Here is a 27,853-nt window from a genome sequence, read left to right as displayed (position 1 = left end):
TCCATGGAGCTTTGGTAATCCATCAAAGATGATAAAAAATTACGAGTTTGGACATATATGCATAAACTTGCACACGCAGTCCTTCCAAGGGGTAAGCACTTTCACAAAAGAAGGCTCAAAAAAAAATCACTAGTGTGAAAGCTACTACACACATTGAACACTACCATATTGAACTTTGCCTAGTTTTAATTGAGCTGAGTTGGGAACATTAGGGAGTAGCTGCTTCAGCTAAATTAGTTCTATTTAAATGAGATAACTCATTTAAAGTTACCTGAAGTGACTCTATGCTAGACTTCAAATTAAACATACTTCTGCAGTCTACCAAGAAGCCAGTTCAAAAAAATTTACTTTAATTAGCAGCAAGCATTTATAATTACAGTGACTTCTACTCTTTTAAAGAGGGTTTCACTCTTGCCATACCTTCCTCTCCCCAGCCTCTCTGAAACCCTGCCTAACAGTGTACCTTCACCCTACATGACTTCTTGTAGTCCTGAGGCAGAGAGCACAAAAACACCCCCGTGCTCTTATTACAATTTTTATTTCTCGCATCACTTTCACACACATCAAAGTTTGACCAGTTCAATTCTTCTGTAATGAATGTGCTCATGTTCTCATTGTTTTGGTCACCCCTATATCCCAGCTTTCAGTCATCAGTCTTCAAACAGAAAAACCTGAAATAACAACCCTCCCACCGCCCCCCCCCCCGGCAAAAAACCCCCAAAAAACAAAAAACCAAAAACCAACTAAACAAACAAAATAACCTTCTAATTCCTGAAATTTAAGCACCCTAAAAGCTCAGAGCTGTAGCAGCTCCTGCCCTGCTGTAACTGCCAGCTGATTGTCCCTTTCCCATTGTCTAGATGGCTCCTTATTTTCCTCACCACAGTTGTTCTCCCACCAAATTAGTAGCAAATAAGGTGCAATTAGGGCCTTGGCCATGCTACCATCTACCCTAAGTATTTGTTTCCAGAAAACATACAGAAAACCAAACCAGCAAACAAACAAACCAACACTCCCCTCCCCCCGGAAATTCTCTTTACTGTGTAACTCACCTACTGAGCTGGGCTCCAGAGAGAATACAGAGCAACCCACAGTGCATTCTCCTACCTTACTGCTTCACAGAACAGGTAAGAAGGGAGATCTTGCCACCACCCAGCCATTGAACCTTTGTCACACTCACCAAACAGAACACAGACTTCAGCCACATTCACCCTCTGAGCCCCAGACTTTCTGGCTCAAGGTAAATTTTACATCCCTGACACCTTCTTTTCCAGGCAAGGAAAGAACTTTGAAATCAGAATAAAGGGGAAAATTCAGGGATGAAGAGTAGATGGTTTTACTCTAGATTCCTGTGTTCCCCTGAAGTTCATTCTGTCTCCTCAGCACAGGGAGCAGAATTTCTGCTGGAGTCCAACCTGAATTATGTATGACAGACATGTACTAACATGCACTATTATGTACTAACAGCCATGGCTTATACTAACCTTCAGAATCTAAACATCTTTCAAATTTCTGGGATAACTGATAGGTATCAAAACAGCGGACCCTGGGCTTGTAGGTGCCTGAAAGAGTAATTAGATGTTTGAGTAAATAAAAAGTTAAACAAAAAGATAACACAAAAGCATTTTTTTCAAGTATAATGTCTTAGATATATAGGCTTTACTGTGTTTCTACTATAAGTCTTCTGACCTTCCCAAAGCCTCTGTGACTGGAAGAACATACCTCTTAGTAACACAACCTTACAGCCTGGTTTCTGTAAGCACCCTACTAGTATGCAGGTTCTTCAAGCTACCAGATACATGGTACAGAATCTAGTAAAACCTTCCAGTAAATCTAAAAGAGCAAGGCTCTTTATGTTATTAACATCTACTAAAGTATTCATGTTTGCATCCCATTTTGACAGTCACAAAATGCAGATTATCCTCCTCCTATAAAACAATACTCAAACAATGATGTTCAGGAGTTATTTAACATACATACACTAAAAGTAATTCAGAACTTAGCATGTAACTGCATTATAGACGGATTTGTTTTATTAATTTTTTATTTGTATTATAAACTCTGGCAGCAGGGGAGTTGGATTAGATGATCTTCGTAAGTGCCTTCCAACCCAAACCATTCTATGATTCTAAGAATGTATGTATTCTAAAGAGAAGTGTTCCACAGCACCACTCTCAAGACAGCTGTTCTATCACATGTTAAGAGTATGCTTCCAGCAGAATGTTCAGTTCCACACTTTGAAATGAACTCTTTAACAATACTATCTGAAACACCCAGTCACTCTGCACCCAAGATTACCTAGGACTTTAGGCCTCTGTTAGAGAGACTGCTTGTTAACTCACCAACTGCCATAATATACTGTCCATCTCTTGATACCTTAATCTTTGTGCTAATAGTGGGCATTTCAAAGTCTTGAATAAGTTCAATTCTTCTACGGATATCTGTAAAGAAAAAAATTGTAGAATCAGCACAGTTTTTTTACAGTCTAAAAAACTGTAAGAGTTTCCTAAAGAAGCATGTTGAGTCAATTGAATATAGAAAATATTCTTTACAGATATTATAACTACCACATGATAAGCAGTTTAACACAGTCTGCTAACCCTGAGAAGCAGACTACCCCTGTGAAAAATAAATTAGTACTCCAAGGTAACTGCGTTACAAATCATTATACAACACAGTAGCAAATACTCATTGCACTCTTTCACAATTAAGGCCTTGTACATAAGGTATTCCATACCCCATTACCTCTATGCATTTTTTTCTTGGTTAAGTTTCTTGTATAACACTCCCTGTGAATCCAAATAGCCTTTTTTATTTTGTGTAAGAAGCTTAGGCTAAAATGATACAGTCCTGCTCTCTAAGATTAGCATAGCATCACAAAGAAGTTTATGGTCTGATTTTAATGTAAGGGACAGCATGGAATTCATCCATCATGTTTCTGTTACAATCCACAACCCAAATATTTAATGTCTAGAATTTAAAACACCACTGGTTATACAGTGTTCACGTGAAGCTATACCAGAAGTCAAAATAACTATCTGTAGTTTAATTCTGTAGTTTTTATATTATGACTTAGGGATAACTTCTGCATATCAGTCAGTGAGGAGTCTCCTCTGGGCCTGCATGTTATGTATGTGGAGTAGCCGAGTGCGAGGGGAAAACTCACCCACATCTTTCTTCTGTAAAGCTCTTTTCTTCCTGTCAGAGAGCCACTGCAAGCAAAGGTATACATCAGTCTTGAGCTCATTATTCATACAGGAACCCGAGAATCAAAGTTTACCCAACCATTTGAAACATAAGACATTTAGGCCGCTAATTCTTTTATTTTCTTGATTATCTTCCAATTTCCCTTCCACTGATAAGTTTAACCATTCCACACCAAGAAAACGTACAAGGTCGTGCTGCTTACGGGTTTGTGGACCAGCACCGCTATAGCCAGAGGTTCACTCATTTAAACTGCATATCTACACTCATTTAAACTGCTTATCTAATATAAGAAACACTCAAAGCTGTTTCCCGGTAACGATCCCAACACAAGAGCACATGGACCGGGGCAGGTCAGCCAGGCCGGGCCGGGGCTCGGCCCCCGCGCCGGCACCGCGCGGGTCCGGCTCCCGCCGCAGGACCCGGGCCGGGCCGAGCTCGTTCCCTCCGCCACCCTCACCTCCGGGAGGCTCCTGCCGGCGCTCAGGCTGTAGATCTTCACCTCGTTGAGGCTGGAGACCTGCATGGCCGCAGCCGCGCCCGCCTCTTCCCGGGCAGAGAGGAAGCGGAAGGCGAGGCGCTTCCGCCGGCGCGGCCTCGCCCGGCGGCGTGCGGGGCCCGGCGGGGAGGACGGCCCGCCACTGCGGCTGTGCCCCTGCCTCACAGCGGGGAGAAGGGGGGAAGCAGAGCAAACCTGCGGGACAGCGAGGTCCGCTGGCTCCGCAGCTCACAGCGACGCAGCTCTGCTGCCGCCTCGTCCCTGGGCGCTGCCCACGGTCCCGGCGCTGCCGGGAGTTGGGATGGGGGGAGAAGGCCGGAGCCGGGGCGGCCGTGAGCCCTCTCCGCAGGGCCCGGCCTGTGTCCGGGCACAGAGAGCCTGTCTGTCCGACAGGAGTGTCCATCAGGCAGGCTGTGGCGTCATTCTCCACGGTCTTCATGTGAACTCAGGAAGGCAGTTGTTCCTGCAGCCTTGATGGACGAGGTTAATTTTCTCACCCTGTGGCAGACCGTGTCCCTTAGCCGTGGAAAACACTGAGTCCAGGATTTGCTGATCAGAACCTTGCCAGCAACCGTAGAAAGACACATTATTACTGCTTTGTAGCATCGCTGTTGAAAAAAAAAGAAAACCAGTATCCAGAATTCCAACCATTCTTGTTCCAATTTACAGGATCAAAAACAAGGACTGAAATAGTGTATATACAGTCCACATGCATGTTGAAGAAACAATGAAAATCGCAACTAAATTTTTAACAATGCATAACTGTGGCACTGAAGCAGCTTCAAATAAGTCTATGCATGGTGTTCCCTGAATAGTGTGTCACAACAATGATGATACCAATATCATGACTAAAAAGAGCTCTCTTCGGAGTTGTATTAAAGGGTGTTAGAGCTGAGATTCCTGGGAGATGAGCACACCTAAATACAGGTACCTGTAAGTTTAAGCTAGGTGTTTAAGCTCCCATTTCAGAAAGCTAAGGCTGTACTTGCTTATATGTAGGTTGTCTAGTGACATCTGAGATGCCATATGGTATCCAGGGCACCTGGACAGGGCTGACACAAGACCTATGGAAAATCCAAACCCTTCTGTAGTGTAATCTGCAGGCAGGATGTGCAGGGACATCTCTGGTGGCACTAGAAGCTCACGCAGCTGAATCTCATCCCTGGTAAATGCAGTTAATTAAGCGTGAGGAGTGTGGTGCAGCAGCCACTGGGGTGGGGTGAGTTTGGTCAGGTTCCACAGTCTGATTAGAGCACCAGGAGCTGTTAATAGACATTTAAAGCTGAATTGCTGAATTCACTTGTCCGCAGTTCTGGGTATTGTAAGGAATCCCAGATATCTGTGGGGGGTTGGTTAATGTGACTTGGAATGTGCAGAAGACCTGTGTTATCTTAGAACAGCAGCTTGAAGGCCCAAGAGGGTATTCCAGGGCACCTCAAAAGGCATTCAGCAGTCTGATGTCTGAACCTACAAAGAATTCCTAGAGGTGTAGAATGCTGAAGAGAGCAGCTTTCCTTCTAGTGTCAGTGTCATAATTGCCTAGGTAATTAATTCTGGTTATCTGTTGGAGAAAGTTGTCTTGGGATATACTTCAAGTAGGGTATTTCAATACCCTTAATGATTGTCTGGAGGCAGAGTTTTGCTCTCTCAGTGTGGCACCTGAAGAAGTACTCACAAATACTGAGAGAGGCAAAGTCACAGAAAAGTTCACTGCTTTGGTGGATCAAAGGGAGGAGAAAGACACGTGAGGATCATGAGGGAATTAGACAGCTCTGAGATCACATGGCACCACATGCGGGGCCAGCCAGGGAAATGAGCTGGCAGAGCTGTGTTACCACCAGACTGCAGCACAATCCTTGTCTCACAGCATGTCTGCCTGCTCGTGCCCCTCCACCTTCACTGCTGCCTAATCCAGTCTAAAAATATGTAATGGGGTAAAAAGAAAAAAGTTTGAAAAGTCACAGTAAACCAAGAAAATATGATAATGGAAAACATTCAACAGGACATTGCTTAGACATTAACATCATCCTTGCTTCTTTTCTTGTTAGTTTTCTTTTAAAACAATAAATAAGTAGCATAAAAGATTTCACTTTAATAATAGTAAAAAAAGCTATATGAAGTGGGAAAAAATGGCATTCCTGCTATAAAAATGTTAAGGAATTAAGTAATGTATATTGTAGAATCCAGAAATCCAACAACCCTACAGCTTGGATTTTACCTTATTTGTTATAACAAGCATGTGTACAGAAAAACATTCCTAAAATCTAGCACTGCTGCAGCAAGAAACTTTTTTCATCTGTTAGCACTAGTTTCAACTTACATGATTCTAAATTTAAGGAGATTATGAGAATGTAACATTTCTAAAATTAATTATGCAAAGCATTTCCACAGTTTGAGACTGCGACAAGGATCCAGTTAAAACTGTTCTTGGTTTGTGATGGGAAAAAACTGCCTTATCTAGGTGATAACGTCTACTGTACCTTTCAGACCTGTAAGCTGTGGGTAAAGATATGTATGATGTAGATACTTAAACATCAGTTAAGTATGTTTTCATTATTAAAATGTATAGTCTAAAGAAACAAACAAAAAAGAAGGATTAGACAATAATTACTTCTGTGAATGCCATCTCAGAGATGAGTATGTTCATTTTTCCCATAACTACTAGAAAACCCTTTGTCATGCCCTAGGAGACACTATGATTGAAAAGAATTAGAATTATAGCAATTATGAGAACTAAATATTTAATTAGCCTAGAAAGGAAAAAAAACCAAACAAGCAAACAAAAAAATCCCTACAAAATGGTTATTTCAGCTACAGATCTTCTCAGTGTCTTTTTCTGGAGTGCTTTCAGTAGAGACTCGCCTCCTCCACACGTATTGCTTTTTTATATATCACTAAAAATGTTAAAGAGAAGTAAAGGAAGATGAATCTTTGGCTAACCTAAAGAATCTATACATTTAGGGTCTAAGACCTTGACCTACACATTAGCTACCTAAAGCATTGTTTACATGGTATCATTCAGGATGCCTTGCATCAGCTGCTTCTTCCTAGTCCTGAAGACACTTAAATATGTCAGGGGTCTTCATTTAAGGTTCTTGGAAGTGTCAAGAGCTTTGGTTCTGTGCATAACCAGACCTGCCTCCCCCAGCATCTCAAACCCTCTCAGTTTATGACAGGTCATGTGGAAAACCAAGAGCATCCTTCTGTTTAATTTCTTGTAGGGCTTTCATTTACCTTTGTTACAGAGAAACATGAGTTAAAATTACACCATTTCTGGATGAAAATAAGCCCCCAATAGTAGCAGAGTTTGCCTAAGTATGACAAGTATTCCTAAGTATTAGACAACTCAGCTGGAAGATGGGAACTGGATAACCCCAGTGAGGGGGCTTGACTCCCTCTTGCAGAGGTGCCTCTCAGACACAGGTACCGAGTGTTTGGGCACTTATTACCTTCAGAGCATGCCTGGATTAGAAATGCCTGGAAAACATCATTCCACACAAACTGTGAAATACTCCCAATGTCTTAACCAAACTTAAGGCAATGTAAGATAAGCTCAAGTGTTGCTAAGGACTAAAAGCCACAGCTACACATGAAAGTAGAAGCATCACCAGGAATGTAATCATCGCTATTTTGCAGAGTCCTGCACCACATATTTGTTAAATTAAGCAGTTAGGGAAGTCCCGGAAACAAGAGTTTCCTAGAAGTCTTTAATTATTCCAAAAGCTTCAGACTTGCTGAAGGTAGTCAGTGTTTAATAGCAATAAATGGCTTCTGCATTATTTGCGCCAGCAAGGAGATGCAAAGCTGCCCCAGTCGGAGCTGTGACAGAGCTTTTAGGGCACCAGGCGCGCCAGCCCCCTGTGCTCCGGGAGGCAGCCCCGGCCCCCTTGCACCCACCCGTGGATGCGGCGGCCGCCTTGCTGCGCTCCGCCCCGACCCTGCCCGGCCGCCGCTCCGGGCACGGCCGCGCCGGGAGCGGCACGGGGAGCGGCAGAGGCAGGAGCGGCAGGAGCGGCAGGGGCAGGTAAAGCAGCGGGCAGGAGAGGCGGCGGGCAGGTAAAGCAGCGGGCAGGAGAGGCGGTGGGCATGTAAAGCAGCGGCCAGGTAAAGCAGAGGGCAGGAGAGGCGGCGGGCAGGTAAAGCAGCGGGCAGTGTCCCGAGGAGCCCCGGCACCCCTCACAGCCGGGCTGGCAGCGCTCGGGCACGGCCCGGCCCGGCGCGGGTGCCGAGGGGCCAGTGCCGCACCCGCCCTGTCCCGCACACCTGAGAGCAGGACGTGTGGCGGGGATGCTCCGCGGGAGCTCGAGAAGGAACGGAGGATTGCGGTGTGGTGCCGGCTGCTCGCTCTCCTGCCCTCATCTCTTTGCTTCGTCCCACAGTAGTTGTCCCTCTGTTCTCGCTACTGTTCCATCTCTGGAACAGTGTGGCTCTGCCGATACCGTCCCTGTACGCCAGGGCTTGCCTTCCTCCAGCTCCTTACTATCGAGCCTGGGAAGAAAAAACACAGAGGAGAATATTCTGTCCTGCCAGTGGCATCTTTTGCAGCCTCTATGTTTAGCAGAGGTCTTGCTTTCATTTTTCTTGTGAATGTCCAACAATTTGAGAGAGAATATTTATCAAACAGAAATTCTTTATTACTTTTGGGTGGTTTGGTGAAACCCCCAAGCTCCCCAACAGGCACTGAACTTAAAGCGCAAGGCAAATGGAACAGGCTGGGCGGGAAAAGGGGAGGAGGAAGCTTCATTTCTTCATGCAGAAACTGGATGGAACAATCCTGAGAAGGAAGGAACAGCCACACTCTTTCCGTGACATTCTGGAGAAGGTCATGTTCCATTTCAGCCTGAGACGCATAACTGACTCATTCTCCTGGTGTTTCTGAACAAAAGAGATCAGTGATCTGTTCTAATTCTTTCTGTTCTTAGGGAAGGACATATTTTGTGTGGTGCTCTTTTAGCCACTTACCTGCTTTGAGTTTCTACAGTGACCAGCAGTGAAGGGAAAATATTAGATCATGTCAGAGTTCTGGCTAATTTCTGCCCCAGGAGACAAAACAAATCTGCAGGCATGGGAGAGAATGAACACTGTGACATCTAAATCCAACCTGTCCAGCAACAGTAAATTCCATATTCCAGACTTAAAGGTAAGTGAGGAAGGGGTTTGTGCATGGGCAAAACAGCAGCATTAGCAAGGGCTAAAGACTTTTGGGATAAATATGGGATTTATCATTTGGGATAATATGCAGAGCATAGAAGGAGCCTGTGGTTGGGGGATGAGTTGTGTTCAGTCAACTGAAAATTGATGAGAAATAAGTCATTGTTCTTGAAGCTGCTCTTCACATTGGAAGGGTAGATGTATAAGGAGTAAACATGAGTGAGATGTTAAATAGCTGATCTATTGCATTCCATGTACAATGTGCTCCTAGTCATCAAAGTTATACAGCATAGTCCATCTTGGATTGCTAATGCAAAGGGAGCAGCTGACTATCCACAGCCATGGCAGCAAGACTACTGACAGAGAAAAGAGTGTTGCTTTTTTGTGTGCACAAAAAAAGAGATTGATAAGATTTTTATCATCCATGGACTTTATCATCTGTGGACCTTACCCCACTGGTGGTGGTGAGAATCTGCTTATGTTGAAGGAAGTAAAGCATTTGGAGTATCTGAAGATGCCCATTTGCATTCTATTTTTTCTACATAAAATTTATTTCTTCTCCCTTAGATTGACCCTACATAATGTTGAGCTGGCAACATTACAAGAAAAGGTTTGGCAATATGCTGCAATACCATAAATATGGGGTTATGACTGACAGTGATTCAAAAAGCAGATGTTGGTCAGAAATGGCTTTGTGAGAGACTTGCTTTGGCAATAACGGAGAACACAGACAGACATCCCCTTTTGAATAAGTGCTGCTTCCCTTTGGTCTCTTAGTACATCTGACTTGTTTGTATGTGTGCATTATTTGTGTGCATTTCCAGTCACTATTTTGTCTGGTTAAAGACTATTCTGTGGAGCTTGATGATAGAGGACAAAGTGAAAACAGGAAGAAAGACACTTACATGTAATCTTGAGATTACACATACTTTTTTCCTTTATTGGAAAAGGCTTTTTATGCCCTAGTTCTTGGGTAAAGGAATTGCTACTATTTTCCACCAAGTAAATAAGGTTCTGCCAAACTGTTAAATTCATGTGTACTAGGACAAGTCAGTCCCCTCAAGGCTCTGCCAACAAAAGCCTTAGACAAAGTTGTGCATCTTTCACCTAATTCTCATCTTTTGCACAGGTGGGGACACTGGATGCTCTTGTTGGTCTGTCAGATGAGTTGGGAAAACTTGATACCTTTGCTGAAAGGTAAAATAGATCTTATTTACCACCTACAAATGAGAAACAGACATTGTTTTTATGGGATGGTATGTCCTTGTGTTCACCTTGGTCTGACGCAGTTCAGCCTGGACTACAACTGGACTAAAGTGGATAGGCTTTGTTTAACCCTTGTGTTGATTGTCATGGAGTTATCACAAAGAAAGACTCATTCCTTAAAATTCAGATGAATTATATCCATGGTTGCTTTGTCAGCACAGCAATCCATTTGAGTGGCAGTGCTAGGGAAGCTGTTTCTCATAAGGAAACTGCTTTAAATGGTGGGTTGTGGGGTTATTTTGTTTTGTGCTTTTGTTTTTATTTTAAAGAACATCCTCCCACCTCATCCAGAAACTTGATAAAACAACATTTAGAGAATGTGAAGCCCTCCCTGATCTTGTTTTGACAGAATATTTCTATTGAACCTTCTATCCCTTTTCAACCAGATAGAGGACCTCTAATGATTATATTCATTTGAATGAAGTCCAGACTGCTCCCTCTCAGGCTTTTAAACTCCTTAAAAACCAGAATATTGACTCATATTGCATCAAACCTACTTAAGCAAAGACTCACATGACCTCCTTGCTAACAATTGCCAAGTTTGCCTTTTGGGACAAACTGACCTGGGCATGCAAAAGAATAATGTAGTACAGACAAGCTAAGAAAATGATGGGTTTTAAGATACTTCATGGCTCAAGGTAGACTTTGAGGCAGTGAAGGTATAAGCTGCTGGGTTTTTCTGCTTTGTTCTACTTTTTGCTTTGGGAGCTTACCTAGTTTTGGTCACAGACACATGCGTTAGCTCTGGGTCTTTTTGCCTTTTTTCTCCCAGTCCAGACTGATAAGCATTTTCTTGTCTAAATATGCTCAATCCTTTCATAGATCTTTGTGTGGCAGTTGCAAAGATCTACAGAAACCCTGATATAAACTGCATCTATGCTAGGCAGTTTAGGTGAATGTTGTTCTGCTAGAATACTTTTCTCCATAGCATTTTTTTTCTAATTTTCCTAGTGCTACACAAGGGTTGTATTAGAATGATTGCATATGATAATTCTGGGTTGCACACAAGATTGATCTTTTAGAATCATAGATATGATTCATATCTCAAGTTGAAACAGACCCATCACCATCATTGAGTCCAACACACTGCTCCTCACAGAACTACCTAAAACTAAACCATACTGATTCTTCAAGACTTTAAGCAAGACAAAGCAACTTAATTTATCAACAAAACCATTTCCATTGTGACCCTGCCAAAGATACTGCCCCATATTCTTTGTAACATGTTCCAGCTTCTTCTTCAATTGTAGAGATTCTTGAGGAAGTGGAAAGGGGGCAAATTTGGGGAGAGACAGTGCCCATACCTGCTATCTGTTCTAATGGAAAGTGTTGGATGATCCTTGTGGATCTCTTCAAACTCAGAATATTCTGAGATTCTGTGTCTTTAGTCAGGGTAGCAGATAGGAAGCAGCTGTGTGTTCAGGGTTTGAGGGCTGCCAGAAATTATTTGAACTGATTTTTCAGAAAGGCATAACTAATTCCCAGCTTTGTGAAGCATTAGGAGTTCTGAAAAGCTGAGTTCAGAATCCATGTAAGATCATGGAGGGCAGTTAGAAGTGAAATGTCAGTAGGAGCTCCTTAGGCTGCTGTTATCTTTGTCTTTACTTGTCAGCACAATACAGCTGCTTGTTCAAGCTGAACACCACTTTACTCCACTAATTGTCCCTTTAATGCCAGTAATGACTCTTACCCTCTGATGGGCTGTAGGGACATGGAGCAAAGGGGACAGTGAGGCACATCCACTGTAATCTGCTGAGGCAAGGACTCTTCCTGTTTGTCTCATTTGCCTGTCAAGATAGGTAACCAGGAAAGATCAACAAGATTTAAAAATAAGAAATACATTTTGAAAAATAAGAAAAATGCATTAGAGTAGTAACATTAGAGTAGTAGCAGAGAATAACAGAATAATCAGAGGTATTAGCAGACTGAGTCCCACAAGGATATACAAAAGCATTTTGCATTAAATAAATGCTTCAGGTTTTATGTCTAAATTGTGATTCAAGGGTTAAAATGCCAGGCACTTGCACTTGGTTGAAGTAAATGGCATCCAGAGGGTTACAAGCCTGTTCAGATGACCTGAGCATTTATGTTCCTGGTTCTGTGAAAGAGCTGCCTGCTGAACTGTTGCTGGATAAACACAGCTGCAGTAAAGCCAGGCAGTGCAAACCTGTCAGCACTGCCTCCTGCCAGGACAGCAGAGAAGCGGCAAGAGTTTGCAGGAGCTATTGTTTCCACATACTTTTATTATTTATTTACACAGGGAGGAGGAGTGTTTTTCCATGTCATCCTGTGGTAGCATGGAGCTCTCTCAAAAGCTGACAGCTTCCTGGGTCACTCTTACCCAGGGGTTCTCTCTGGTCCTAGGTCAGTGGCATACCTGGGAGTGGCCTCAGATTACAGGACTTCTGCTCCCTGCAGTGTTTTGGTGGCCTGGTGGATGGCACCCTTTCTTTCTCAGTATCATTTAAAGAGTGTTACACTTTTTTTTTTGGAAGCTAAAGACATTGCAGCAGCAAAACATCAGAGTCTCAAGACATAATAGTAGGTTAAATGGAGTTACTCCCTTTACAGATGTTTATTCCTACTTCTTGAAGCCATTTTGCTGAAATTCTCTTTTAATAATGAATCATTTGATCATGATATTTCTCAAGATGGGATTCATCTTATCTAAAGGCAGAGATCTGATACTTGGCTGTGAAAACTGTCCAATGTTGGATGTCAGTGTAGTCAGTGGGGCTCCTCCAGGGGTCTGATTCCTGTCATTTGCTCCAGACATCAGTGGTGTGGAGGGGATAGAGGTTTTGTCTTTGCATGGGAAGTATACTGGGTGAGTGAATACCACTTGCTTTCACAGGATGCAATGCAAGGCACAGAGGCTAAGGCAGAACTGGAGAACATTCCTCTGGCACAGTGTATTCCACACAGTGTGGCTGTATCCTGCTGCAGGGACCATGGGATATGTGGGTGGGAAGGGAGCCAAGCCTTGCCTGGGCAGGTAGGACTGTCAGGTGCATGAGAACACACACCTGTCCCCCACTCTGCATCCATGGAGAGAGGCCAGAGCTGTTTCCCACCTGTCAGTCAGCCACCAGATGCACTCAAGAGTCATGAAAGCAGCTCAGGCCCTTTGGAGAAGCTCCTGGTTTATACATGTCCCTGTGAACTGCTTTCTCCATAATGCCTTTAACCTCTGCTATGCTCATTTTACCAACTGCTGTCTTGTTACATGTTCTTTGGGCTCTTTAAGCATTGTGAAGGAGACAAAACCTGGCTCTATGTACAAGCTGAAATTTGCAGAAGTGCTTGGTAAGGTTGCAATTGTCAGGGAAGCTTTGCCTGGATCCCTCAACCCCCCCACAGCCTGAGTGTGGGCAACATGTGCTGTACCCTAACAACCCTCAGCCAGGTCCCTATAGGGCTGCAGTCAGGTGGTGAAACACTGCAGCAGCTCTGAGAAAGGGAGGTGAACTGGAGCATAGTGGTAGATTCCTCCTACAGGCACTCTGAACTGCATCTGTCCAGGGTCATGTAAAGAATGATTTGAGTTGAAAGACTACTTTAAAGATCCTCTGGTTCCAACTCCCTGCCATAGGCAGGAAAACCTTTCATTAAACTAGGTTGCTCAAACCCCTATCCAACCTGGCATTGAATGCTTCCAGGGGCCGGGCATCCATAACTTCCTGGGCAACCTGTGCCAGTGCCTCATCACCCTCATAGTAAAGAATTTCTTTATGTCCAGTCTAAATCTTCTCTTAGTTTAAAACTGTTGCCTCTTGTCCTGTCACTATAGGCACTGGTAAAAAGCCTCTGTCCAACTTTCTTACAGGAGCCCTTTATATATTGAAGCCACAAGATCTTCTCTTCTTCAGAATGAATTGACCCCAAACAGCACAAATTTTGAGCACCACATTCTTGGCAGCATCAGCAATCTCAGACTCTTCCTAGCTATCATAGGACTGCAAAACCTTTCCCAAAACTCTAAGTTTCTTCACAGTAACAAAGATAAATGCAACTGCTTTGCAGCACATGAAAGAAAAATCCTCTTTTCTGACACTTTCCTGGTATGTATACCTGGCCCAAAGTCCCTTTTCTGCTCTTGAAAACCATAGGATTGGTCACACCACCACATCGTCCAACCACATAACACAATGTCCAAACATTGTAGATGCCTTTTCAGTCTCCAGCTCATCTGCAGCTGTAGTAGTCTCCTCTTAGTAAGGAAAGAAAGAGAAAGGAAGCAGAAATGAAGCCTGCTGTTACACTCCCTGTCACAAGGCCAAGGGTTATGTCCGCTTTGTGTCTCTGCCAATTTAATGGTCAGGCAGTAACCATGTAGCTTCTGGGTTCTATACAAAGTGTAGTCAACCTAGGACAGTTAGGGAACTGCAGGCCAAATTCTGTGAATATTTTTGAATGCAGAAGGATACTTACACAACCAGAAAGTCTTGCATCCTGTATGAGACAGGTACTTTGACTAGAGACAGGGGGACTACTGCTAGAGGGACTTGATTAATCCATTTCTTAAATTGAGCAAAGAATAAGTGGCACTGTTGTCATTATATTGCAAGAGTTCTATTGTCATTACCTTGCAAGAGTTCCATATTACTAGAGCTTCATACCTCCTTGATGCTTCTTGTAGGCAGCTCCTCTAGGCACTGACTCTTCCTTGTCCCCACAACAGCCAACTGACTCCAGTTCCCCTCAACCAACCAATCCACTCTTCTATAACACTCTTCTTATTAGCTACAGGCATGGCCTGTTAACATCAGGCCTGCTCCTAATCCTTAATAATTGGCTCAGCTGCAACTCTTTAGGGGGTAAGATTACTTTCTATACTACCTTTATTTACTTATATTCTATCCCCCTACAATTCCCCCTTTTTCTTTTAATTACAGAGTTGCAGCATTTCTAGAAAGACATACTCAAATAAATTAACATTATGACACATTCATATATTTCATTTAGAACTAAGAGTTATACAAATGTTCAGACAACATAGTACAAATATATATATTTCTGAATGTTGGTTCAGTTTTGCAGCTTTTCCTAGTTTACAAAGTACTTATCTTCAAAATCTTTTACACTCATATTTAACAAACACTAATAGCTGCAATTGATATATTTTACCAATAGTTTAGTATTCAAGTCCTTTTCTCCAAATCCACAGTGTTATATAGTCGAATCCTGTTTCCCTGAACCCACAGGATTATATAGTCAAATCCTGTTTCCCTGAATCCACAGGGTCATCCCAAATCCACAGGGTCATATAATTCAGTATTTGAGTCCTTTTTCTCAAATCACGTCAGGGTCACCATTATTGTCATTACAGTGCAAGAGTTCTATTTATCATTACATTGCAAGGGTTCCATATTGCCAGAGTTTTGTACCTCCTTGATGTTTCTTGTAGGCAGCTCCTCCAGGCACTGACTCTTCCTCATCCTCATAGCAGCCAACTGACTCCAGGTCCCCTCAACCAACCAATCCACTCTTTTATAACACGCTTCTGATTGGCTACAGCTGTGGCCTGTTAACATCAGGCCTGCTTCTAATCCTTAGTAATTGGCTCAGCTGCAACTCTTTAGGGGGTAAGATTACTTTCTATACTACCTTTATTTACTTATGTTCTATGCCCCTACATGGTACAGTGGAGACTGTGTTCTCTAGGAGGGTCTCTGTATAAATCACTACTCTGGACTGGGCAGAAGGATTTGAATCTAGCTCGCCTACACCTTAAAGGAGTGTCTTGTCCACCATGCTGAAAGAGAAGAGCGAAGGAGTCCTGCAAAGAAAAGGAATAAGAAAGAAATTCCCCATCAAGCAAGATAACACTGCTATTTTCCCCTGAGTATTTTCTGAGAACCTTTTCTCAGCGAGCCCTAAGGATTTCTTTAGCATGCTATAGAACAGATCTTTAGTCAGTGTCTATATGTAGCCTCCTTTGCCTTGGGGGTTTTAAACATGAGTTTCTTGGTTTCTTGTCTTTTGGTTTCTGCTATGCATAAAATGAGTGTACAGAAGACTGAATCTTGATATTCTGTAAGTCCAGAACACAGGCAAAATGATATTACCGATGTTTTTGCAGAGATCAGTGTATTTAGAGGTAATTCTACCCAAACATTTAGTTCTGCATTGTGTCCTAGATTTTTTATTATCATTTGAATTGCAAATTAACCTGCCTTGCTTCAGAAATGTTTTGTTTGGGCATTTCTGTGTTTATTAGATCACTGTGAAACTGTTTTTTAATAGTTTTGTTTCTTCATTAACAAAGTTTCTTTTGTTACACTTCAGTGTAATAAAGAAAATAGCCCAGTACATAGGAGAAGTTATGGAGGACTCAAAAGACAAAGTCCAGGAAAATCTTCTGGCCAATGGAGGTAGGTGCTGGGAATGTGGGGGTTTAAATGCATTGATGCTGCTTTTGCTTGCTTCAGAATATGAATATGTGGAATTGAAACCCTCACACTTCAGAAAGGACAACCATCAGCAACATTTTATAAGAACGTGTCTAGCCTGCTCCCATTTTTCTCAGCAGAAGCTAACTTTGGAGTGAAGATGAAAGTAAGAGACATCCTTGCTCACTCCTAACATGACTTAGCACACTCCTGTGCCCTGCCTGGGCTTGATTTCTTAAGGGCACCTGAATCACATTCTGTATGGTTGTGTGACAACTGTCAGTGATCTGTCAGTAATTCGCATTTCCCAGCTATTCTGGAAAAATACAACAAAATTGGATGTGGTATGCATGCTGATTACAGACTTACAGCATGATGCTTTTGGATAAACTAAGAGCATACACTCCATCTCCCTTTGTCTGCAATGTTGTACTTCAGACCTGTATTAATAAAGGATGGGGAGGAAGATCTTTTAGAAATGTCCTTGAATTATATAAAACTGATGCTTGATGGGCGCAACTGTTCGAGAAATGCAATAATCCCATTTACTGTGTTTCAGGGCTAAAGGATAAAATGAAATGTCTCCAAAGTATGTTGAGGACTGATGGTTGTGGTGTTGTTACATGCATGCATTTGTGTATATTAGTGCTAGACACAAGTCTTGGTCTGGTTGTAGAGGTACAGTGATCAGGTTACGATGGATTTCTCAAGTAACAACCTCGTAGCTTGATCACGATATCCCTATGACTTGAGAAACAACAGGTTTCGTTAATTTCCTTTGTTTCCCCTTTTTACACCATTTTTTTCCCTATCAGCTCTGCATGTGTTCTATTAGAAGGATAGGGAAATTACTTGCATGTCTTACTGATTTCCTCTGTCTGGGTTTGGTCATCCAAACAAATCATATTGAACTAGGGCATTAGCCTTTTTAAGATTATTGACTGCATCTTAAAAAATGAAGTCAGCTTTAGTATATGAGGACTCCCCTAATATATTCCAGTGTCAGTCTTCATAAGCATCAGCAACTTTCCTGGACCAATTCTTCCTCCTTCCCTTTCTGATTAGTAAAAGAACTATAAAGTTGAAGACTTTCTTGAGGCTGTGAAATCAGAAACAAAATTATAAGACATGATTTCTTGTTGCACAGTCCTGTTTCATACTATTTGACCATCCCAAGATGGTTTTAAGTAACACTGGCTTTAGCTCGCTTGTGTATAACCCCAATAGCAGTTTGGTAGTGGCTATGTGTCTAAAAAGTTTTTTTTGCTAGATTTTTAGGAACAAAAATGCAAAATAGTAAAAAATACAGCACTTTTAGTTACATGAACTTGCGCACACACACACACACACACACACACACACACACACCTCAACTTTCCAGTGGGTAACAGTTGAAAGCAGCCACATGCAAATTTTCCTCTTATAGAGGGAAAAGTGTACTTGTGTAATATAGAAACTTCTAATATATCATAACAGCATAAACAACCTTTCTAGAAAAGTAAGTAAAGCTGTCCTTCAAAGATTCGTACCAAATTCTCTTCCATTTATGGAAATGTTAAACCTAAATGAATTATAAAAATTGGTAAGTGGTGGAGCCATTCCTTATAGTGAGCCCAAAACAAAGCAAAATGGGAAGCATAACAATTTTGAAGAATTGAGTGTTTTAGAGAGGAAGTATTTAACATTGTGTTTTAGAGCTGGTATGTAAGTTAGATTACGAGGCACGCAGGCTGTGGATTCCCTGGGCAGCTGTGAGCTGGTAGGAATCATCTCTCCTGGTTGGGCAGCTGTGTGAAGCCTTTTAGAAGCGACTCAACAGGTTCCATAAATGAGGGATGCCATTCCAGGAGCATCAGGATGCTGGGGCTGCTTGGCATTTTAAACACAGCTGTGCTAGTGTGTTCACAGTAGTTTGTTCCATCCCCAGGATCAGGCTGCTTAACTCACCTACACCAGTGCCAGCTAGCATTGGCAAGCTCACTCAGGAGTGAGCTTGAAAAACTGGGCTGAGAACTCATGCAGTGCTCAACTGCCCAACATTTGGATGCTGCTGAGATTTAAGGAATGTGAGGATAGAAAGGACATGTGAGGTTCTTCGGGGAACTTTTATATCTCATCAGCTATAAATCGGTCAGTGTCTGTTTTTAAAGAGCCTGTGTCTGCAAAGCCTAAGCACATGAGCTTAGAAGAGAGACAGCAGGGTGAAATCCTTGTGTTGTGTACCCCCTGCTGAAAATGCTGTGTGAACTTTGTTGCTGAAGTATTTTTGACGTGTCTGCCTTCCCCACAGAGATCATGAGCAAGCATCAACAGAGAACTGTGCATGCAGCAGCTGTGTCATAGCTCTCCCAGTCTTCTGCAGTTTTGCCCCTTTTCTACACCCTCCCTGTGCAGGAAAATTTGCTCATTCCTGATGGGATATTAGCAGGAAGGGTTAGATATTTGCCCTATGACTCTTGACCATTGAATGTGGGGGACATGGACACATTGTGGTTTTGCAAGAGGGGGAGAACACTGCCATGGCAAGTGCTCTCTGCCTTCCAGGCAGTTAGTTTATCTCTTGCTAAGAAGCCTATTTCTCCTAACATAAGATTTTCCATGCTTTGGAAATCTAATAGGGTAAGCTGACTCTGTTGTGGGGTGAGAGAAGCCTATGGAAAGGATAGTGCTCTCCTGCCAAGGGTATTCAGTATCACATAAGACTGCAGAGTACCCTCAGCCTGGTAGTATGGCAATTACACAGTTTTTCACATTCCTTCTCATGCATCTTGGTTCAAAACAGTTTTCCCCTAAACCTCAAAGTCCAGCCCATAAGAAATTGTGCTCAGACCTTTCTGTGGGACTGAATTCACTCTCTGAACAAGGCAGCAAAGAACACTGAAGTGCCCCAGCATGCATGTTCTTTTACTTGGCACCTTGAGCTTGTTTTGCTCCCTATCACCTTAGAGCAACTTCCCAGACATTCTCCATATCTACCCTCCTGGTCTGGAAGGAAGCCCACCCTTTAGGTGACATGCTTCTGGCCTCCTTGTCTAGACCTTGAGACCCTGCCTGCTGCTTTCCTCTTGTCTCCCTAACTTTCTGGGGGGGCAGTCCCAGCCCTTCTTGTTGTGGCAGGATGCATGACTTTGCCCCATCCTAGAAAGGTCTGCAAAACACTCTAGTGGTGAGTTCAGCATCCAAAGGCTCTCAGGACTCAGACAAAGAGCTGTTTGATTTCATGAGCTGCTGGAGGAGAATTCTTTATCTGGTCCATAATGTAAGCCTTAATGTTTTCTAACATTAAGAGCCCTTGATCTTCAAACAGTGAAACAGGAAAACCTTGTTCTAGGAGCTGGGTGTTGTATGTGTTCATTTCCCTTTCATTCTGCAAAGATGCTGTGGGTCCCTGTGGTTCGAGGGTGCTTTGTTTTGGGGGTTGCATGCACAGGTCCTTGCTGTGAATTTCTTTTCTTGGATGCTGTGACTGGATTTATCTATTCTATAAATAGCCTCTAGCTTTGTGTGAAATGGGGACCTCTGTGTGCAAAGTCAATGAGGAATTCCTCATGGCACCTGCACTTGTTTGATTTCTAGTGAGTACTTGACTGAATCACAGAGAAGTGACATCTGCTATGGTCTTAGTACCTTTGATCAGGCTCTCAGCAACCCTGAATATTACTGCTGATCCTGGGCACAAAGTATTTTTCTGATAGCTGTTGCTGGGATTAAATTCAGGCATACTGCAGAAATCTAGATTGAGATTACACAAAACTGTTTTTACTGTGAAGAAGAGTACCTGTACACTGCTGTGTCCCACTGATACAGATAATTTTACACTTTCTCTGTACTGTTAGGTGTAATGCAAAAAAGATTTTTAGTTTAACTTTTGGGGATGTTTAGGAAGTTGATTTGATTGGGCATAGGATCTGTGCATATTTGATCTAGATCAAATCTCTGTAAGAATTGAGAAGTGGGCTTCTGGTTAATACTCTAAAGTTAATCAGAGCTATGCCTAAGCTATAGCTGGGGACTACTCCCCAAAGCTTGCCCTGCCATCTGGTACACTATCTGCTTTCATGCATCTCTTTGTATTTTCAGTTGACCTCATTAGCTACCTGACACGGTTTGAGTGGGACATGGCCAAATACCCCATAAAGCAGCCGCTGAAGAATATATCAGAAGCATTAGCAAAGGTAAATTGTACTCCAGATTTTAAGATGTCAGCATGGGGAAGCATGTCTTTTGACTGGTTGTGATCCCTCCCCTCATGGTGGGAGAGGAGCCTTTGCCTTTGGTTTGGGCAGGAACAAGCTCAGAAGCACACACTTTGTGCTGAAGCAGTTGATATTATTTCAATTTCTACTGCAATAGTAATGACACATATATTGAAATCTATCCAGTCTGTAAGTATATGGTCCTTTATCAGATTCACTAGAGTACATTGATATGTTTTCTGCACTTTAATCCCCTCCATTGTAATTTTCTTTTTTTTTTTATATACTGCCATATTATTCTCCGCTTCAGAGGTGTTTTTCATGAAATTGTTAGTCGGACATTAAATCAAAAGCCTTCAGGCTGAATGAATTATTTGCACTGTCAGTTCATTCAGAAAGGCATGATGTGTTGTTGTTCAATGTAGGTAACAAATAAAACCATTAACTTGCCCCTTAGGTACAGCTCTAGCACACCAACAGCAACAGCTGACTGAACCCTACTTCCTGCAGAGGCCTTTGCCCCAGGGGAGCTCTGACCCTGGCTCTCTCTTGGCCACAGGCGGGTGGTTTTAGGGGAGCTGGCAGCTGTGTCTCTGTGTTAAGGTGGTAGTTGTGAGACAGAGGTGACAACAAGGCCTCAAGCACTGCATTGATTCCCTTTTTTCACTTTGTTTTAGCAAGTGACTCAAATAGAAGCAGACCTGAAGACCCGATCAGCTGCGTACAACAACATCAAAGGAAATTTGCAAAGCCTGGAGAAGAAAACGATGTATGTATTTTGCACTGGGAATGCTGTTGCTGGCTGAAATGTGAGCAGTGTGTGCTCACACCCATTGCTGTGTTCTGGTGGGAACAACTTTTCCAGATTTAGAACATGCTGAGCATTTAGAGACCCAGTGAGAACAGGTGGTAGCTGGTGTGGTCAGCATATCTCAAAATCAGCTCAGGGAGACTGAAGTTCCTAACAGGATTTTATTGACAGTGTGAGCAGGCAGTCTTGGAAAAAGTCAACTGTTTTGCTCTGATGGGACTTCAGGGACTCAGAAATAAGATGAGCTGTGCCAACTGGTGGATTCCTTTGCCACATGGAGCTGTGCCCTATGTTCTGAACAGAATTTGCAAAGCTCCCAAAGGAAACAGCTCTGTCTTGCTTGATACTGCACCTTACCAGCATCCCACTTATATTTTTGTTTTCTTTTTTTCCTTCTGTTGGTTCAGGTAACGCACTGTTCAGGCTTCCCAAATGTTCTCTCTTCTGTCTTCATCTAATTATGGTCTTTGCCTATGTCAGTGCTGATACCTGGGTTTTTTTCTAGGATATCACTGGGGAGAATGGTAAAATCCAGTAAGTAGTAAATTTAAAACAACTTAGATGATGCTGTGGAAGCCCTCACCCAACACATGCTCGTATGTGCCACTGTTCCTACTCAGGATTGGGCACAGGTGGCAGCCTGACACCGCAGGCAGCCAGGCTGGCGGCCTGCTGGCCAGGGCTCCAGCAATGTGAGGAGGGAGAAGAATGGAGACCTCATGGCCAGGGACAATCTTCCTTGTCATCATTCCATCCATCTTTAAATGCTGTCAACTCTGGTGTCCGCCAGTGCCAGATAGCTTGGGTTGAACAAACATCAAATAAATTACCAGCCAGTTAGTTAATATTTAGACGGGCCCAGTGAACCTCAAACCCAAAACTAGTTTAGGTCCTTCTTCACTCCTGCCCAGTGACAGGGAGGGCAGCTCCTCTTCACACCTAGTGCTTTCCAGCCACATACAGCCAGCCCTGGCTATCTACATGTCCTAGGAATTAATGTGATCAGGTGGGCTTAGTGTGTGGAGACCTCTTGGAGACCTTCTGCAGGTCCCACCTGTGCATGAGACTGCTGCTCTTTGCTGCTGTTCAGCAGGAGTGTCAGTGTGTGGATCCACGGCAGTCCAGGAATGCCAGGTTGCTGTGATGGCTTAGGTCTGTACATTCATGGCTCGCTCTGCCTGCAGCACCATCACAAGCAGCTCAACAGGCTTCCTGAGGGAGCAGGTGCTCCCACAAGATGCTGTGATGACTGGGATCAGATGTGCACTTCCCAAGTATTTACACCCTTACTGTAAAAACAATAGCAGCAGAATGGTGTTATTTTACATAAAGGGCATAAACTGGACTCTTGCTAGACACCAATATTGTGTTCTTTAGTATTAGTTACTTTTTGATTTTTTTAGTTGCAGTAAAAATAACGAAACAGCCATTTAAGAAGTGTAGCTGTATCCTTTAGCCACCTCCTTCTGGGCCTTCTTCTCCCCCAGTATAGATTAACATCTCCACCCAGAGCACAATGCCTCCAATGTTCCACTGCTGAGTTCCTGCTACTGTTATTTTTACTTTGTCTTCTTCACCGTAGGGGAAATCTGCTGACCCGGACCCTGGCAGACATTGTGCACAAAGAAGACTTTGTTCTCAATTCCGAGTATCTTATCACGCTGCTCGTCGTGGTGCCAAAGTAAGGCAGCAGTGGGTGGCACTGAGTCCCAGGCCTAAGCACCACAACCAGGTAACACCTGGTCAGGTTGGGGCAGCTCATGAGTGCCCTGCTGGGACACAGGTGGAGCCTTTAGCAAAGAAGAAAGAACAATTTCTGCCAAGAGTGGTGCTAGCACAAAAGAGGGAGATAAAGACTGTGCCAAAGCTGGAGCAGGACAATTGGCCTGAGAGTTCTTCATGGTTACGAGTGGGTTCTCAGTCTCCTGATAGGAATAGTATGAGCTAAAAGAAAACCAGATTTTGACTGCAGCATAGCCAGTCTCTAAAAGGAATTAGACCTGTTCAACTCACAATCTCTCTCTGCTGGCCATGCCTTTGTAAGTGGCCATACATAGGATGACTGCTAACAATGGGGAAGTTGCACCATGTTCTCAGAGCCCTACACAAAACTTTTCCTCTCCGTATAGCCCTGTCCCAACACATACAGCACCATCACTCTTCTGTCTCTGAGAAACAGGTTGCAAAAAGCTATCTAAGTTTGTTGACTTCATTATGTGAGTTTATTCACACTAAAAAGAGACTTCTCTCTTTGCAAACTCCTACCATACCCTTGTTCCCTTTCTCACAGGGCTGGCATTCACCATGAGTGCAGTCTAGCACCAGATCAGCTCTGGGATTGCACATAGATGTAGCACACCTACCCATGGACCAGAGCAGCTTGTGCAGGGGTCCTGGAGCATGGGACACTGTGTGGCAGCCTGGAAGTATTTGCCACGTTCTTTCCACCATCAGTTTCCTGATACTGACCCTTCCTCAAGCCAAGATGCAAAGTGAAGACTGAGGCCGTAGCATTGAGGGAAGCATCTCCTCAGCTGGTGACTAGGAGAGGAAAGGATAGGAGAGGCTTAATGTATTTTAATGACATAAGCAAGCACAAAGAGTTCAACCCTTCTACCCTAAGTTATTAGCATAGTTAACTACATATATCAACATTTGCTTTCCAGTATATAGTATTTATTTACTGTGCTTTATTTTATGTTGCTCAAAGGTCAAGCTATGTACAGTGGCAGAAGACCTATGAATCACTCTCAGATATGGTAGTACCTCGCTCCACCAAGTAAGTGAAATTCCAAATTAAGCTCTGTGTTTGTTTCAGAGATCCCTGTCTTGTTTCAGCCCCTCAAACTGGTGGATCCTAGAGGAAATCACTAGTCTAAATGCATAGGCTCCACATTAATGTATTTGCAATTCAAATAGAAATTAGTTTGTTGAAGGAAAGTACAGATGAAAGAAAAAAAGGTCAGTTTTTTTTACAATTAGCTTCTCTTTTCCAGTAATCTATTTCTTTTTACTTTCAACCAGACCGTTGCTTGTTTTTGTGTAAAACAGGCAATTTATTACATTAACTGAGGTATAGTTCAGACATATGCAATCATATAGAGCTTTATGGAAAGTACTTTATAAAAAGATAAAACACTAAATCTGCATTTTTAATTGCTTCCTGTTGTAGCATAGAATAATTCAGCATACTGTCATTTGAACTAGCAAAAGCCATATGAACTCATCCTTTCACCTCGGGTAAAAAAATCTTTCCTAGGACTTAAATATTCCATTGCTCAGCTCATGCAGACTATGAGATCCAGTCCAGGGCACAAGAGCTGACCATGGTATTACCTGAAATGCAGGAGGTGGAAAGCATAGAGAAAGAAGCAAGCTGTCTTGTCTACTGCCTGTCACAAAAACACAAGTGCATGTAAAGGTGGGGGAATGTTACCAGGAAACACAGAAAAATCAGGCAGGCAGAATGTGTGTGTATTCAGTGGGCTCAGGAACTAAACCAATTGAGTTTTACACTGAGATAGAGTAGCCAGTGCAAGTCGTTGTTCCCTATTTCTGTCACAGTGGTTTTGAAAAAGCAGGGTGTTGTTCAGTATCATAAATGAAAATAGAAAGAATTTAAAAAGGGGAAGATGAGGTAGGTAAAAAAGGCATGAGGGATTTGCCATGTCAAATCACAGCAGTGGATTTCCCTTCCACAGAATGATTGCTGAGGATGCAGAGGGAGGACTCTTCACTGTGACCCTGTTTAGAAAAGTGATGGAAGACTTTAAGGCTAAAGCCAGGGAGAACAGGTAAGAAGCCCTGACTGCTGGGCAGGGCAGGCTAGCAAGAGATGAGGATCAGGTGAGGCTTGTTGTGTGTGCAGCATGCTGAATCCATCACTGGTTTTAGGACTTCTTGACTGCTTATGTTTCTGTTGGTCCTAAAGCCATTGAGAAGGCAGGGTGGGAAGGAGCTGTGGTAGCAGAATGAGTGATCCTGTTCTTTAAGCTCCAAGTTACAGATCCTGGAATTGCCCTTTCTGCTCTCATTCTGCTGGCTTTCTGGGGGTGATTTCAACTCCTACCCTCCCCATATTTTAACTTGTTAAATGGCTTAAGTGGCTAGCAACTTCCCATACTTGCTTCTCCTCGGAAAAAAGAAATGAGTTTCATATTGCCTGGACTAAGGCTTGTGAGAGCAAATGTCATTCAATTGTAGGTTCATGGTTCGAGAATTTTATTATGATGAGAAGGAACTGAAATGTGAAAAGGAAGAGCTGATGAAATTAGCTTCTGACAAGAAACAACAATACGTAAGTAGCACCTTGTGAGTTGGTGGCCCACATAGTGGCAGCCTTCGCTACCAGGATGCCTAAACACCTTTCTCAGAAATGGCTTTATGGTTCCCACTGTCTCTGGTGAGCTCCATTTAGCCCATAAAACTGAGGCATGGGAAGAATAATAATGATTTGGCCAAGGTCACTTGAATTTCTGACAGACTGGGAGCCACTGTCAGGCTGCCTGGGAAGCATCCCAGCAGCCCATGATGGCCTCAGCGGCAGTGCTGGCTATGGAGCTGCTTCACTCAGCGAGGGGATCACAGCACTGTTCTGGTCTCACAGGGCCCCTTACTGCGCTGGCTGAAGGTGAACTTCAGTGAAGCATTTGTGGCTTGGATTCATGTGAAAGCCTTGAGAGTTTTTGTTGAATCTGTCCTGAGGTGAGTACACACAGAGTGCAGGCAGAGATTCCTGGGGGAAGTCAAAATGTACAGCTCTCTTCCTGGTGCAGTTCCTTTGTGGAAGGAACCCTTACACACCTTGTTTTGTCTTGCTCGAGGTGTGTGCCTTAAACACTCCATTCCAGAAGCTCACAGCAGACAATATAGGTGTCCACAAAAAAAAGTGACATATGAATCTGTCGACAAACAATTTTTTGGGGGTGATTACAGCAAATGGGAAAACAGAAAGACACTGTTTAGTTGACTTTTGGCTTCAAAAAGAAAATGCTTTCCAATAAGGAGGCAGCATTGTTTCTGCAACACACCACCAGTGGGCATGCCTGGAGGCTGAGGAGGGAGAAGGGCACGAGCAGACAGCTGTGGCCCTTCCCAGCAGATGATCGGGTATCTTGTGTTCCAAGGTATGGCCTCCCTGTGAATTTCCAAGCGATGCTGCTGCAGCCAAACAGGAAGTCTGTCAAGCGCCTGAGAGACGTCCTGAACCTAGTCTTCAAACACCTGGATGAAGTTGCAGCAGCAAGTATAATGGACGTATGTATTTGGACTGCAATGCACATGCTGTAGCTTCTCTCAGCTTAGCTGAATGAACACTTCCACTGTCCTGGGGTTAGAGCATGCATCTGCTCACATCCTGCAATGATAGGAGTCCTGGATGCAGCTCTAATACCAGCTGGTTACAGACTGGATTAGGGTAGGCTCAGATTATGATGCAGATGCAGAGAGATTGCTTATATTTTCTGTTGAAGCATCTGATGTTTACAGCTACCAGATCAAAATAGGTTTGCTCAATTATGGCTGTTCCTCTACATAGGAAGCTTAAAATCTACCATAAACATTCAGATCAACACAAGCAAGAAAAATTCATTAGAACTAAAACCTAGGACTCTCACACGTCTGTCCCCTGTAAAAGGCTGTCATTTATAAATAACTAGGCCTTCAACAAGCAGCAGTACTTGCTTTCTCCTTCTCCATATCCTGAATTACAATTCAAAACAATTTAGGCTAAAGCAATAAATGATCTAGGAGGCCTTCAAAACAGTCTAAAATCAGCAAGCACGGGTCCCACTGCAAGAAGGGAGGACAGAGATGAGTTGCTGTAGAGCTGAAGCACACAAAAATGCTATAAGTTCATAACAGCACAGGCATGAATTCTCAATGCTAATTACATTAGACAACCTGAAACAAGAAGCTGAGCAGATTCTCAGTGGTGAATTCCCCACCTTAAGCATGGCACATACAAAGCTCCATTGCACCTGTGGGAAAGGATCACAAAAGCAATCCCCTGGAGCTTGGAACTGTGCAGGTGTACTGGTACTAAAGCCATTACTTCCTTTTGCAGCCTGGCATGGACATCCCTGGGTTACAACTGAGCAATCAAGAATACTATCCTTATGTCTATTTCAAGATTGACCTCAGTCTTCTTGACTGCAGTTAAAGAAGAATTGCTCAAGCTTCATCTATTAATTTTCAAGACTGTTATGTTACTGTAAGACAATCTTTAGCTGCTGAAAGTCAAAATGCAAATACTGTAGCAGGATGATCTTCCTAGACTTCTAGTAATTTTTACAGAGACTACAGTAAAAGTTATCTCTTATTCATAGTTTTACAA

The 27,853-nt window shown here is 43.1% G+C and overlaps 2 protein-coding genes across 3 annotated transcripts in view; one reads left to right on the top strand and one right to left on the bottom strand.

Moving 5' to 3' along the window:
- The window catches only part of NOL10 (nucleolar protein 10), a 53,023-nt gene extending 49,268 nt beyond the window's left edge, over positions 1 to 3,755 (bottom strand). For both annotated transcript variants that reach the window (XR_004060578.1, XM_030944629.1), the window contains exons 1-4: positions 3,665 to 3,755; positions 3,167 to 3,212; positions 2,343 to 2,441; positions 1,485 to 1,562 (exon numbers count right to left, since the gene is read on the bottom strand). Coding sequence is in view for 1 of the 2 variants with exons in the window: in XM_030944629.1 (XP_030800489.1) it covers positions 1,485 to 1,562; positions 2,343 to 2,441; positions 3,167 to 3,212; positions 3,665 to 3,730 (289 nt within the window). In the remaining variant the exon portion in view is untranslated. The remainder of the gene's footprint in view (positions 1 to 1,484; positions 1,563 to 2,342; positions 2,442 to 3,166; positions 3,213 to 3,664) is intronic.
- A 4,959-nt stretch (positions 3,756 to 8,714) lies between these two features.
- ATP6V1C2 (ATPase H+ transporting V1 subunit C2) lies at positions 8,715 to 27,820 on the top strand. The gene is made up of 12 exons (XM_030944875.1): positions 8,715 to 8,843; positions 9,984 to 10,051; positions 16,409 to 16,494; positions 20,593 to 20,687; positions 21,386 to 21,477; positions 23,102 to 23,200; positions 24,230 to 24,298; positions 25,221 to 25,313; positions 25,723 to 25,816; positions 26,126 to 26,223; positions 26,646 to 26,775; positions 27,584 to 27,820. Exons 1-12 carry the CDS (start codon positions 8,715 to 8,717, stop codon positions 27,677 to 27,679), a joined length of 1,149 nt encoding a protein of 382 aa, XP_030800735.1. The 3' UTR covers positions 27,680 to 27,820.
- Positions 27,821 to 27,853: the final 33 nt, after the last annotated feature.

This window comes from Camarhynchus parvulus, chromosome 3, assembly GCF_901933205.1.
Source record: "Camarhynchus parvulus chromosome 3, STF_HiC, whole genome shotgun sequence".
NCBI classification, from domain to species: domain Eukaryota; kingdom Metazoa; phylum Chordata; class Aves; order Passeriformes; family Thraupidae; genus Camarhynchus; species Camarhynchus parvulus.
This window is presented reverse-complemented; position numbering and strand designations above follow the sequence as displayed.